Source organism: Stegastes partitus, unplaced genomic scaffold (genome assembly GCF_000690725.1).
Source record: "Stegastes partitus isolate 25-593 unplaced genomic scaffold, Stegastes_partitus-1.0.2 Scaffold1350, whole genome shotgun sequence".
Classification (NCBI taxonomy): domain Eukaryota; kingdom Metazoa; phylum Chordata; class Actinopteri; family Pomacentridae; genus Stegastes; species Stegastes partitus.
In genome coordinates, this window is record NW_007579081.1 from 31,281 (window position 1) to 44,667 (window position 13,387).

At 41.5% G+C, this 13,387-nt stretch overlaps 2 protein-coding genes across 2 annotated transcripts in view; one reads left to right on the plus strand and one right to left on the minus strand.

The window, feature by feature from the left end:
• The window catches only part of LOC103369923 (calsenilin-like), a 10,498-nt gene extending 8,227 nt beyond the window's left edge, over positions 1-2,271 (plus strand). The window contains exons 9-10 of the mRNA XM_008298776.1: positions 1,281-1,343; positions 1,430-2,271. Of these exons, the coding sequence (XP_008296998.1) occupies positions 1,281-1,343; positions 1,430-1,477 (111 nt within the window). The 3' untranslated portion in view covers positions 1,478-2,271. The remainder of the gene's footprint in view (positions 1-1,280; positions 1,344-1,429) is intronic.
• A 3,897-nt stretch (positions 2,272-6,168) lies between these two features.
• On the minus strand, positions 6,169-10,952 carry prnpb (prion protein b). Its single transcript, XM_008298777.1, has 2 exons — positions 10,832-10,952; positions 6,169-10,403 (listed from the first exon to the last, which is right to left on the minus strand). The coding sequence occupies exon 2, from the start codon at positions 10,397-10,399 to the stop codon at positions 8,924-8,926; it is 1,476 nt and encodes a 491-aa protein (XP_008296999.1). The 5' UTR covers positions 10,400-10,403; positions 10,832-10,952; the 3' UTR covers positions 6,169-8,923.
• Positions 10,953-13,387: the final 2,435 nt, after the last annotated feature.

Sequence of the window (13,387 nt, forward strand, 5' to 3'; positions counted from 1 at the left end):
TAATAAACTTAAAGTAGATTCATCCCAGTGGCAGAGCTGGTCCATTGGATTCGTTTTTTTTTTTTCCATTTCATATTCTCTTTATCAGTCCCTTGTAAAAGAAATTCAGACTTAACAAATTCTAACTCAACTAAAACTAATTCAGTGCAGCAACAAACCACTTTTTTTAAAAAAAAGAATCCAACTTAACTGAATCCCACAAACCAAAATCTAACCTCTACAGCATCGTGCTCATCTGGTATTTTAGCGCCTAAGAACATTATAATCTACTTAAACAAGTCTGACTTCTTCTGTGGTTCCTAGAAAACAAACTACTAACCTATAATTCTGCCTCCACCATTGATTCATCATTCATTGTCCAATTTTGGTTTTGTATCATCTGTGTCAGTCCCTCATGAAAGGAATAAACACTTGAGGATAATTAAATTCATCTTTAACTGAAAAGTGCAAAATTTAGAGAGAAACAAACCACTTTTTTTTTTTTAGTTCATTGAAATGTGCAAACCCCAAATAACCTTTTCAGCATGATGTGACGACTGCATTCTGCTTTAACTCGTCTGTTTTCTGAAAAACAAGCAAAATTCCACCACATTTGTTGACTCATTCTGTCCAGTTCTGGTTTTGCACCATGTCTGGAATCCCTTATCAAACAACCCTCCTCCAAAGCTACGTTTGTTTACTGGGATCTCACAGTTCTGTTGAGTTCTGCTTATTTTTTAGGAGGCGATTTAAACAAACTACATTCACTCAAGTTCCACTTTGAGTTGCCTGTACTTCACTTGAATGGTTCCATTTTCTGCTGTTTAATTCTTCCCATCCGCGACCGTTCAGAGGCAAACATGCTCTTAACTTCTGATACATTGATTTGATGATTTAAGTTAATTTGCAGACTGAGTTAAATATAATCAACAAATCAATCGTTATCATGAGATCAAGATAAAGTTTATCGATCTGAAAGGAGATATAAAGGAGATTTATTGATCCGGGAGGAAATTCACAAACTAGCCAGCAGATAAACTATATAAAGCCATTAAAGTGATGAACACATTAATGCATCGATAATTATAATCCAATAAGTCACTCTTGCTATTGGATTATATTTATATGAGGGCTTTTACTTTTATTTCCTCAAGTCTAATTTGATGCTAATACTTTTGTACAAACTTAAATGCATGACTTTAACGGATACTCCTGCTCTGTGGTATTTATACTCGACTAATGCACAAACTATTGCTCTCGCTTATTGATCAAACCTGAAAAGTTTCTCCTTTACGTGTCAGAAAATGGATCGTAACCGAGACGGGGTGGTGACCATCGATGAGTTCATAGAAACTTGTCAGAAGGTAAATGAATCATCGAACTTTTACCACACGGTGACTGAGTTCATGCAGCGACTCAACATTTTCTCTTGTTGTTTTTGTCTCAACAGGATGAGAACATAATGGCTTCCATGCAGCTCTTTGAGAATGTCATCTAGTTTGTTGAAAGTGATTGGAGAGCAGCAACGCCGCGTAGTGCTTCCAGCTGCGACCGTCTAAATATTTCCATTCATCCTCAGCAGGAAAACTTGAGTCATGCAACACATTCGAACACAAACCGGTGAACACTAAACATTACTTTCCAGTCAAACTGCTTTCCGTGTAGAGAAGGGTGCAGGATTCACCAAATCACCCCAAGAAGAACATGTTTCTTTGCATGGCAGTTTTATTTTGTGTTTGCACATGAAGGAAACCAAGAACACGTCATCGGAGCCGGATGAGCATGAGTTTATGCCTGACATTTAAAAAAAAAAGCATGTGATGCAAAACACTTTGAACACAAACAAGGGGTTTCATTTCCCAGCACTTTGAAACAAATGAGAAACTTTGTTTTTGTATTATATTGTAAAAAATATATATATATATAGTTTGCTCCTAACTTTTAGATTTTCATGTGAACGTGATACCCAGTCCTTGTGCTGTTGACCTAAAACCTGCTGAAACCGACCCTCTGATAATCCTCCTCCTATTTTATCTTCCACTTTCAGGGACCATCTGCTTTGTGCTAAATCTTTTCCACCTTTTTATCTTGTATCAGCTTCCACCGGGGCAACACACGAGGCTGAGAGCTGTGAAAGCAGCAGGATGTTCACTTCCAAATGAAACAAGGAATTACCCAGAATATTTACCCTGTGCTAATTTTAATATCTAGCAAGTGATTACATCAGATTTGTTGCATTGTATTTGACGTTGTGTAACTGTAAGGCTGCAAAAAACAAAAAAATAAAGCAATAAAACAAAGTTTTAAGCAACTTGCTGCATGCAGTTTGTTACATGGATGCATCCCTGTTTTAAGTTAAACTGAACAAAGCTGTAACTGTACAAAACGGCCCCTCAGGAGGATCCTGTGAACACATGACAGAGAGCAGAGCCTCATAGTCTGTTTCTAGTCGCTAGCCTTTTGAACAGTCTCATCTTTTGGAACAATCCGCTCTCTTGTTCTGCATCCTCTGGATTCTCTGCTATCTCTGCATCACCGTCTTGGTATTTCTTACAAAACAAGTAAAGCTTCTTAAGGCCTGCGTGTTTTTTACCCAGACTCTGAAAATATCATCCATCATCAGTCGATGAAAAGTCGTATCCCACAATTTGGCTGTAAAAGGACTTCCATCCATCCATCCATCATCTATACACCGTTTAATCCTCTCTAGGGACGCGGGGTGCTGGAGTCTATCCCAGCTGACTCAGGGTGAAGGCAGGTTCACCTGGACAGGTAACCAGTCTATCACAGGGCTACACTTAGAGACAGACAACCAAGCACACTCACATTCACACCTACGGACAATTTAGAATCACCAATTAACCTCAACATGTTTTTGGACCTTGTGGGAGGAAGCCGGAGAACCTGGAGAGAACTCACGCTGCACGAAAGATCCCGGGTGTCCTCACCGGGACGTGAACTGGTGACCTTCTTGCAATGCAACGATGCTAACCACTGCACCATCTTGCAGCCCTCTGTGAAAGGACTTGTTATTAATATATTCGTCACCCTTAGATATCGCCATGAAATTTGACATGCTTGGTTGCCTAAAACTAAACTTCTGCTGTTGTTTTGTGTTACAAGTTATCTAAAATGTTATGTTCAAATATTGAAATGAGGAATTATCTATCAAAATATGGACCAATTTGCACACATTTCCAATACAGGGATTTGATTACTGGATAAAGTCAGCTTCTAAATCCTTATTTTATTTTGTTGGAATATGGTTTTTACAAAGAGGATTTTGGAAATCTCTCTTAAATACTGTCAACAGCCAGAAAAAGTCTGTTTTTGCAATGTTTTAAGACATAAAATGTATAATAAATTAGGCTATGACTGATATATGAAAGGATATGAAGTATAGATGGGAATCAAACTGGAAAGTTTTGTGTATTTATGAGCTACTGAAGAGGAGATTTCTGGCTGAATGTGGTAAAAACAAACAAACAAACTAATTTTAAGAAATTGGCATTAAAAGTTATGTAGTACATCATAAGGTCTACAGATGCAAATACCCCCAAAATATAGTAAAATAAATGCCTAAATGTGTAGTTTTGGATGTTTTCATTCCACTCATCTGAAACAAGACTTCTCTAAACTGACCACTGCATTTTTTGGCCTTAACCATAGAGACTTTAGAACAGCCAGGAGAGTTTCCTCTGAGGATCTTCTGGCTCATATGGAGTCCACATTTCTGCTTTGTAGCGCTTCAAAAGTGATCAGTAAAACCCTAAAATCAAATCTGTCTAAAAATCTGAGCCACTTTCAGAACTAGTTGGAGGCAAAAGAGTGACTTTATTAATATCAAAAAGGAGGAAAAAGATAAGAAAAGGTGAATGTATGATAGATTCATTGTTAGATGGTAAGAAAATAACCATCAAGTGATCGCAAGGATGCAAATGATTCTGTTAAATGTGCAACAATAAATCTGTCTTATAATAAAAAAGTCTTTCTTGCATTTTGAGTAAAAACGAGGAAACCTTCTAAAACTAAAACGAGGTGCGACACACATGCTGCTGCAGACCTGTGACTGAAATAACAAGTCCCAGTAATATATCTGTGGTGGCACCAGCTTTCCCTCTTGCAGAATAATGGCAGAAAACTGTATGTGAAATACCTGCATCAGCAAAACACATTGAACCTGCTGTGTATTATTGATCTGGAACCAATAGCAGAGCGGGGCTGGTGTCGGGGAGGAGCTGTGCTGACTATGTCGACCTGATGATAGTATAGAAATGATCATGAAGAACAACATGCTGCTGCTGCTGCGCTGCACTCCCAGTGTTGTGGTTTGAAAAAAGGGGGACGGCCGCTCCACAAACTCTCTGTGTGACCCAACACAAAGGTAAATAAATACTTTTTTTCCTGTTTCATGCAAGGTGGTTTGTGCCATAACAAAAAAAAAATCTGCATCTTTAATCATGACTTTAACTTTATAAAAGCTCTGTTTTTAAATGTCTTGCAGTGATGTACGTTCGATATTAGATCACTGGTGTCATAACCTGTTGAAGTAAACACTGTTAATCAGAGTCAGGACAAACAAAAGCCTCCTGAAAGAATGAAGCAGGCATTGCATAACGCCCAGCTAATCCCAGTGTTGAAAGAGAACGTGGATCATTCCAGATGTCTGCTGTTTGTTCTGGTGAACACACGACTATTGTTGCGCTGTAAATCAAAAGCTTAATGCCAGTTTTGAGCGGCTGCCAACAGACTTTACAAACTCCCCTCTCTCAGTTTAATGGCCATAGCACAGGCAAATAAAATGACCATCAGCTTAAGTGACACAAATAAAAACTTTCCAGGTTACTCTCTCGTGTTGTTGCAGCTCTCCAGTGATGCAGCGGAAGCTTCTCTCGCTGTGGGTTTGGCTGTTGCTCATGGCGGCTCTGTGCCCCGGTGCTCAGTACGCCTACGGCAAGCGAGGAGGGGTCTTCAAGGGCCGCGGTAAAGGCGACGGCAACAAGGAGGCTCCGTCCCAGAGCCGAGGCCTCTCCAAGCAGGGCCTGAAGTGGGCCGGAGCGGCAGCAGCCGGGATGCTGGGAGGCACCGGCACCGGCTACGGCCTGGGGTTCCTCGGCAAGCCAAAGCACGGATCTGGGAGTCATTACAGCCGCAAGACAGCCTCCACTGAGCAGGAACAACAAATTTACTACCAGGAGAGCCAGAGATACCACAACCAGTCTCTGTGGAGATCCTTTGTTAATGGGGCTGCCCCTGCTCAAGTCACTAACATCGTTCTCACACTTGGATTTGTGGTGTCTTTCTTTACAGCTGCCTAGATAAGAGATGTTTAATCCAGCATCTAATTAATGAGAAAGCAATCGAACCAAATTAAAGTGCCTTTGAACAAGCGATGCTTCCTGCTCTCTATTGATTAATGATAGATGGTGAGGTTTGCTGGAGTGTGATTGCAGGACTGAAGCTTCCATTTAGGAGGTTGTGATGTTTTCTGGGATTTATGGCAACTTCATGAGAGGATGCATCCTCAGATTAAAAACATACACGTGATCTTTGTTTTAGTGGCTGATTACAGTAGTTGTAGACTTGGTGAACCTTTTTAGTTACTTGTAGGCCAACAAAAAGTAAATGGAAAAAGTGAGAATCAATGCGAATCCCCTTTACCTATAGGCAATATTAACATTTTAGGAGTTTAATTAAGAATTAACCTACAGATTTATTTTTTATTGTGATTATTTATCAACCATTTAGTTAACAAAATGTCAGAAAACACAAAGTGCACAAAGTAAATTCAGGAAAGATCTTATTTTGTCTGATTAATATTCCAAAACCCAAAAATATGACACGATTAGGAATAGCCGCCAGTTCCCCATTTAAGCTGCAACCATCAAACATTTAGCATATTTGTTTGTCATTTTTGCTTCAATCAATTTCAATTTTCTGTTAATTAACTAATCTGTGCTGCTAGTTTGGGCATTTTGTCATTTAATAAAATACATCAAACTGTTCATTACTGTTAAATAGAAAAGGATTGTCTTAAATATGGTCCTAAATTAGAAAAGATTAGAACAGTTCTTGTCTTTTCTGCACTTTTATGTCATTATTTTATTAATCAGTCAACCTAAGAACCTCACACACACACACAAGAATATGTGACAAGTGTTTATAAAAGCGCACAATCGACGCAGAGAAGCCGTTTTGCAAATTATTTTATTCGACACATACACATTCATGAGAAACCATATTAAAACGTGTTAGTCATATTATCCGATGAGTAGCACAAAGTATTTACAAAGCGATTTTAAGAGTCACTCAGACATCTACACACCGGTAACGTGAGCTCGATAACACAGGTACAGAATATCCAGTCCTAAAGGGAAGTAAGTGCACTTTACAGATATTCTACAGCTAGACAGGATGAAAAAAAATTAATCTGTAATCTTAGATCAACTTAAATCGTGTTGCCAGAATCAATAAAACGTGATCAGGAGAGGAGCACGGAAAGGAAAACTGGCTGAATAGAAACACTATACATGTAAAAGGATGCATACAATCACTGCAAAATACACCGTACAGTGTGGTTTCTTTAATTTGGAATTCCTTTAAAATGGCTTTATTGACAGCCTGCAAGCTGAGTTTAAATGTTAAAACACGGAATGCTTCACAGAACTTAAGAGGGGAACAAAACACACAACTGGAATAGCAGAAGAATCGCAAACAAATAAAAAATCTCCATAAACGTGACACAGCAGGCAAATAAACGCTGCTGAGAGTTAAATCTCTTAAGACTATCAATTCTGTTAATTACCAGAGCGACATGCACCGTAACAGCCAGGGGATGTTAAAGAGTTTGGGGAAAAACAAACCGAGGTATTTACAGTGGCCCGACAATGCCTGACTTTCCCACCGTTCTCTGGGCAGATGCAGGTGATTGGAAGAAGAGACGTAGCGACTGGATCGAGGAAGAAAAAAAAACTTGTGTCCCTGGAAACTTGGAGCATGCACGGAAACATGAGGGTCATACAAGTACGCGAGTGGAGAACCACCCTCAGGCATTTCCAGTGTAATATTCAGCTGCTGTCAATGATTCCAGTCGCACTGTTGACAGCATAAAGGGAGGAGAATGAGTCGAGTTTGGATTTGAGACAGCAATAAAGTCCTGAATTGCACCTCATCTGCTCAAAAGACGGCACAGATTAAAAGTCAGTATCTTCAACTACAGTACCTCAACAGCTGCAGACAGTCAGTCTTGCTGCTTGTTTAATTGTGGACTGATGTCGTCCTTCTGTCAGGGGCTATTACATGCAAAAAAGGATTTCACACAGAGCCACAATGAGCCCCACATATCTGATTTCTGTCAGTTTAGTGTTTGTTGTGATGCATTGAAGGAAAACAGCTTCCATTTCCCAGTCGGGTTAAATGATGGCAGGGATTGGACATAAATAGAAGCTATGGTCTCTCCTCAAATGATGTGTTTAAGAAAGTCAGTGAGTGAAGTTCTGGCATCATTTGCTGCTCTTTTAAGTGTTGACTGATGTCTTCCTTCTGTCAGGGCAATAAAGGATTTCGCACAGAGCCACTACATATCTGAGAGCTACTTTCACATCTGATTTCTGTCATTTTTAGTGTTTATTCTGGTGTATTGAAGGAAGAAAAAAAAAAAGCTTCCATTGCCCTGTAGGGTTAAATGGTGGCAAGGATTGGACATAAACAGAAGCTATGGTCTCTCCTCGAATGATGTGTTCAAGACAGTCAGTTAGTGAAGTTCTTTCTGCACCACATAGAGCACAAACATCAAATATAATATTAGATATTTAGATTGTACTTGGTAAAATGTGCTTAGAGCAAGCATAAACTGGAGTATCACCGAATTCTCCCAAATTTAAAACACGAGACGTTCACATTAATCTGGAGCGCAGTACGCATCATCAACAGGTCAATAAACTGTCATAGCTGCTTGGAAATGTTTCTCTTAAACACATAAAGGAATGTCAGCACAAGGGAAACGACCCCGCGGTGAAGTGGGTCAGAGATGACTTTCCCTCTATTTCCATCTGGATGTGATTTCCGAGGTTGTGTCTCTGGAAAAACTTGGATACTAAATACATCCATTGAAGGACTTTTTCTACACGAAGGGAGGAAAACATTAGAATCTCAAGTGGCCAAACACTGTGGGACTGATCTAGAAGAACCGAATCCATGCACTGAGATGACTTTTTAGTTCATTTTGTTTCCCGTACTATGCAAGCGCCCCCTTCTTTACTCTATGGATCCACCTCTTGTAGCTTTAAACTTTCATAATATCAAAAAAAACGATGTTATAAATCAGGGAAGGAATCTTTTATCATCGTCCCGCAATATGCAAACCATCTTATGGGCAACTGTCTGTACCAAAGTGTGCCCAGAGCCGTAATTGAGCACTAAGTGAACTGGTCTTGGCCATTACGCAACAATACAAAGCCAGACATTAAACCCATTCATCCGCTACAGACGGTTCCTCACATTAGAACAGATCCATTATAAGAGCGAGCAAAAATGCTGGCATGCAGCGCTGTGAACTTCCCTGTGAGTGGTCATGTTCAAAGAACGGCTAATTAGCTCCCATTTTTTGTCCTAAATGACATCCTGTTCACTACCCTGAATCTGCTTTCAGTGCTCGACCATCCAGAGTTAAAAAGTGCAAATTATTAGGAGTGCAAAATTACTTCTTGATAAAAAAGAAATGATGGTTAAACTGACCCCTTTAGTTTGTACCATATCTACACGTCAGCGTTCTCGTACCTCTTGCTAGTTTTCTGCAGCGATATTAAACGATTGTAGAGTGACAGTATACAGCTATAGTTTGCCTTATAGAGATAATATACATTAGCTGAATGTGGACGTGCAGGTATAATGGAGACAATAAAAAGCCATTTGGGGTGTGGTAAATGGACGCCTGTTTTCTTCCTCACTGCAGCAGGAGCATGCTGGACAATAGCATGAGGGAGGAAGTGAATAACTGAATCACTCCATAACTCAGAGGGCTGCCGTTGTTTGGACCTATTTGTTGCTCGGCAGTTCGTTTCTTCAAGAAGCTCTCAGAGTAGACCATGTACTGCTCTACGCAGCGCCGGGACTTCATTTGCTCAATCAGGGCTGGGTATCCGATCTCCTCGATGCTTACGGTGTCATCATCCCCCTCATCGGCTTTGGTCTTAGTGGTGGCAGAGGTGCCGTTCATACAGCGACCCATGAAGTCCTCATAAGTCTGCGCCCGAGGAGGAGGCTGGTAGACGTAATCGCGGCCGTAGTCTTGCTGATCTGTCGACTGAGTGCCATAGCGGCGGTACATGTAGTTGTTGTAGTACTGTTCTTCTTCAGGGTTTCGGAAATTGAAATGCGGTCGAGGGAAGCGCCCCAGTCCATATCCAACCGCCATTCCAGCCAAAGCGCCGACACCTGCTGCCATCATGGCTTTTTTGGCGAACCCCGTGGACTTGGGCTGGTATCCCATACTCTGCACAGAGCGAGAGAAAGGAGATCCTCCCATCCCATAACCACCACCACCATATCCGTAACCTCCTCCGCCATAGCGGGGACTGAGGATCTTATTGCCTGGGTTCCAGTTGGGGTAACCACCAACTCCTCCACCAGGGTAACCGCCAGGATAACCACCAGGGTAACCACCAGGGTAACCACCTGGATTCCCACCCCAACCTTGTCCCGTGTTTCCTGTTCTGACTGGGTAACCACCTGCTCCTGGGTACGGGTTCGGGTAGCCGCCTGGATTCCTGCCCCCGGCTGCTGGGTAGCCTCCAGCAGCTGGATAGCCTCCAGCAGCTGGATAACCTCCTGCAGCAGGGTTCTGGTTAGGATATCCTCCACCTCTGCCTGGGTACTGGTTGGGGTAGCCGCCTCCTGCTGGGTAGCCTCCAGCAGGTGGATTTTGATTTGGATAATTACTTCTCCCTGGGTATTGATTAGGATAACCTCCAGCTGCTGGGTAGCCACCTGCAGGGTTCTGGTTGGGATAACCTCCAGCTGCTGGGTTCTGGTTTGGATAACCTCCAGCTGGTGGGTTCTGGTTTGGATAACCTCCAGGATTGGCTCTACCAGGATACTGGTTTGGGTTGCTACCAGCTCCTGGGTAATTTGGTTGGTTCTGTCTGGGATATCCTCCTGGATTGGAGTTGCCTGTTCCCGGGTAAGGGTAACTCCCACCGGCTGGATATGGATTGTTGTTTCGATTGGGACTCTGCGGCTGTCGAGGGTAATTTCCCGGCTGAGAGCTGGACGGCTTCGACTGTGTTCCTCTGTTGTTGGACGATGAGGGTTTCCTGCTGCCGAAGCTGCCGCCACCTCTTTTAGCCCATGTTAACTCAGTGTTCAGGAGACACAGTACAAGAAGGGACACAAGCAGCCGCTCACACAATCTCCCCATCATGGCCCTGAGGAGAAAATGTGTCAGGATAATGACTTACAGTTACAAAACCACACATTGCTTTCCCCTTTCTTTTTGCAGTGTGTTCTAATAGGACGGCCTAGTGTTACCTTTACACTTAATAATGCAAAAATGAACAACCCATTTGTATGCTTTTAGAGGCCATATTGCAGCAAATAGTCTCATCTGACAGCCTTGTCCTAGTTAAATGTAAAAGATATTCACGCAGATCACTCTCTGTACTCGCTCATCGTTTATACCCGTTGTGAACCTGTTACCACCGCATTATGATCGCGACCGTCCGCTTACATAAAAACAGCCTTAAAATAACAAACACAGCATGTGCGGCGCTTCGTTTTATCATCAGACACCCGAACCGAGATGTGCGCAACACAATCATCGTTCAGTATAAATCAATTAGCGGTTAATTCTTACCAGTAAGGGATGGCCTGTCTGAGCGCTTGGATGGTAATTCGATTTAAATGCGTTTGTTGTCCTCCTTCTCTCCCTCTGCTCCGAAATAACGGGCTCTGGCTCGGGGTGGATTCTTTGGGAGAGGGTGCGCTCGATTTGAATCACTGTGGATACCTTTGTGGGATGCAGTGGGGAGGGGACCTCTTTGCTGTGGCCTCTAAACCCAAAAACTAAAACAGAAATGTCATGTTGTCAGACGTATTTTACTTACTTTACCTTACCTAGCATATCACTACGAAGAACAACAATAGTTAGCTTAACCCCGCTCATTTTGAGTACGTTTCTCTGCGATCTGTCATGTAGCATTTCATACGGAAACGTCACTCAAAACACGATTTTCTCCAACAACTGGCGCATTTTTTAGCACTTTCGTGATAACAAATCATTCTGTGAGATGTCGTAGGTATAAGGAGGCTGTGCGGTGTTAAGAATAGTTCGGTCCTACCACTGTCCGTTACGTCCCGGTATATAGAACAAGTGCACATCCGAGGCCTGCCATCGTTCTTCTTCTTGGTTTTAATGGCGGTTGCTGCACTACTGCCACCAACTGGATAGGAGCCGCTCTCTTCCTCATTCTATTCCTCTACTAAAACATAATTATAAGCGAACAATTTCAGATTAATTTCAACAGAAATAAATGCAGATAGACACATAGGTGAGTAAAGGGAAAAGCAATAAACAGAAAAACAACAAATAGACTGGGAATCAATCTGCCCCCTGAACAGTGCCAGCATACCAAAGCTCAGACACATTCGTGAAGTGAAAAATTCAATTAACAGAATGAAGTTAAATCAAGTTATCTTGATGCATGTAGCTCTGATAAACATTATATATTACAACAAATCGCCAAATAAATTATTATAGGAACACAAAGAATTATCCCATTTTTGTTGTGACGTTGCCATCAATGATGCAAAAGGATCCACTGGGTGTTTAGTTCCACAGATTGCATAAGGATTCATATGATCCCTCTTGCAGCCAATAGTAGAACATTTGGTGTGCGTTTTTCGTGGTTGACATCTTGTGGAAATTTTTTGCTATGATCTTCATAAGGTCCACAAGTCTGAGTTGTCTTTGTCTTGTTTTATTCACAGCTTTGAAGGTACAGATCATACAGAGTGCAAGCAGCCTGCAGGAGAGTACACATGAGTGCAGGCAGCATGGTATTCTTATACATGTACAGGCGTGGCCTTCGCTGCAATGGTAGTATAACAATCTCGTGCTTGATAATCAACAGCTGGGGGTACAGGGTGCACTCATCCACAGATATAAGAAGACTAAACACATTGGATCAGACATCAAAAGTCTAAATTGGATGCAACAACACTGTGTTTCCTATAATCTTCTTGACATGAACAACTTCTTCTTTCTGTACGGTCACTAATCTTTTACCTAGATGTTATGAAAACACATTTCCTCTCATTGGGCCTGTAACCTTCCCACTCAGCTTTAATGAAACTTAATGAAACTTGCTTTGACATTCCTGATGCAGTATCTTCATGCAGTATTTTTCCCATTACAGACACATTTTAGAGTTAGCAGAGGCAGCTCTTGAAAGAAAATAAAACAGGCGGACTGCGAGGTCGCTGCTCAGTCTGAATGGCTCACCTTGGAGGCAGCAGAGAGTGCTGGATTACAAGTTTGAGCTTGACGGATATTTGAAATTTAAATTGGAGGCTATGTTTGAATCAGAATTACAATCAGAATCAAATTTAATTTTTTTTTTTTATTGCCAAGTAGGTTTTCACATACAAAGAATCTGACTTGGCATGTTAGTGTATAATAGTAAACACTCACATGTAGATTTTAAAAAGTGTTGCAAGTCAGTAGAAAGTACATGCTACAAGAGAAACAGGACAAACAAGCCATGAAAAGTAATAGAAGTACTTCCAGTGTTAGTCAATGTGCAAACTGATCACCTGAGAATGTGCAAGGTTAGTATGTAATGTAATGTGCAGAAAGATAACTTTAATTCTGTTTAAAAGCTGTGCATTATTAATGTGACACATAGAGTCAATGTCTATGGTCGGTGGTTGGGGGGAGAGAGGCAGCGTCATTTCCAGATGATACACTGCAGTCTGTCTTTCGTACTAGAAGGTGATGGAGAAGGTGAAGATGGACTCAGTGATGTAGGTATAGAAGTGTAGCATCATCATCTTGGGCAGCTTCAATATATTAAGCTGCCACAGGAAATACATCCTCTGTTTTGCCTTCTGAGGAACCAAACACTTGAAGTCCTGGGTGATGATGGAGACCAGGAAGTGGAAGTGCTCCACAGGGTTCACTGGGGAGCCACACAGGATGATTGATGGAGGCGGGTGGGGCTGGGTCAAAACCCCATTTTGAATCTTTTCATAACTGATGGAGCATGTATGAAATAAATATTCATATTTTATGTTGTTAAAGTCAAATGAAAGATGACTGAGCAGAAATTGTTCAAAAATTTTATTTGAAATTAACTGAGCTATATAGTTCAGGAGGGCTTAAGAAAATGTCAGAAGTAAACGTCTTTATATC

Bases quoted from the DNA above. Each gene is read 5' to 3' on its own strand.
- prnpb (XM_008298777.1), bottom strand. From the start codon at position 10,399: ATGATGGGGAGATTGTGTGAGCGGCTGCTTGTGTCCCTTCTTGTACTG.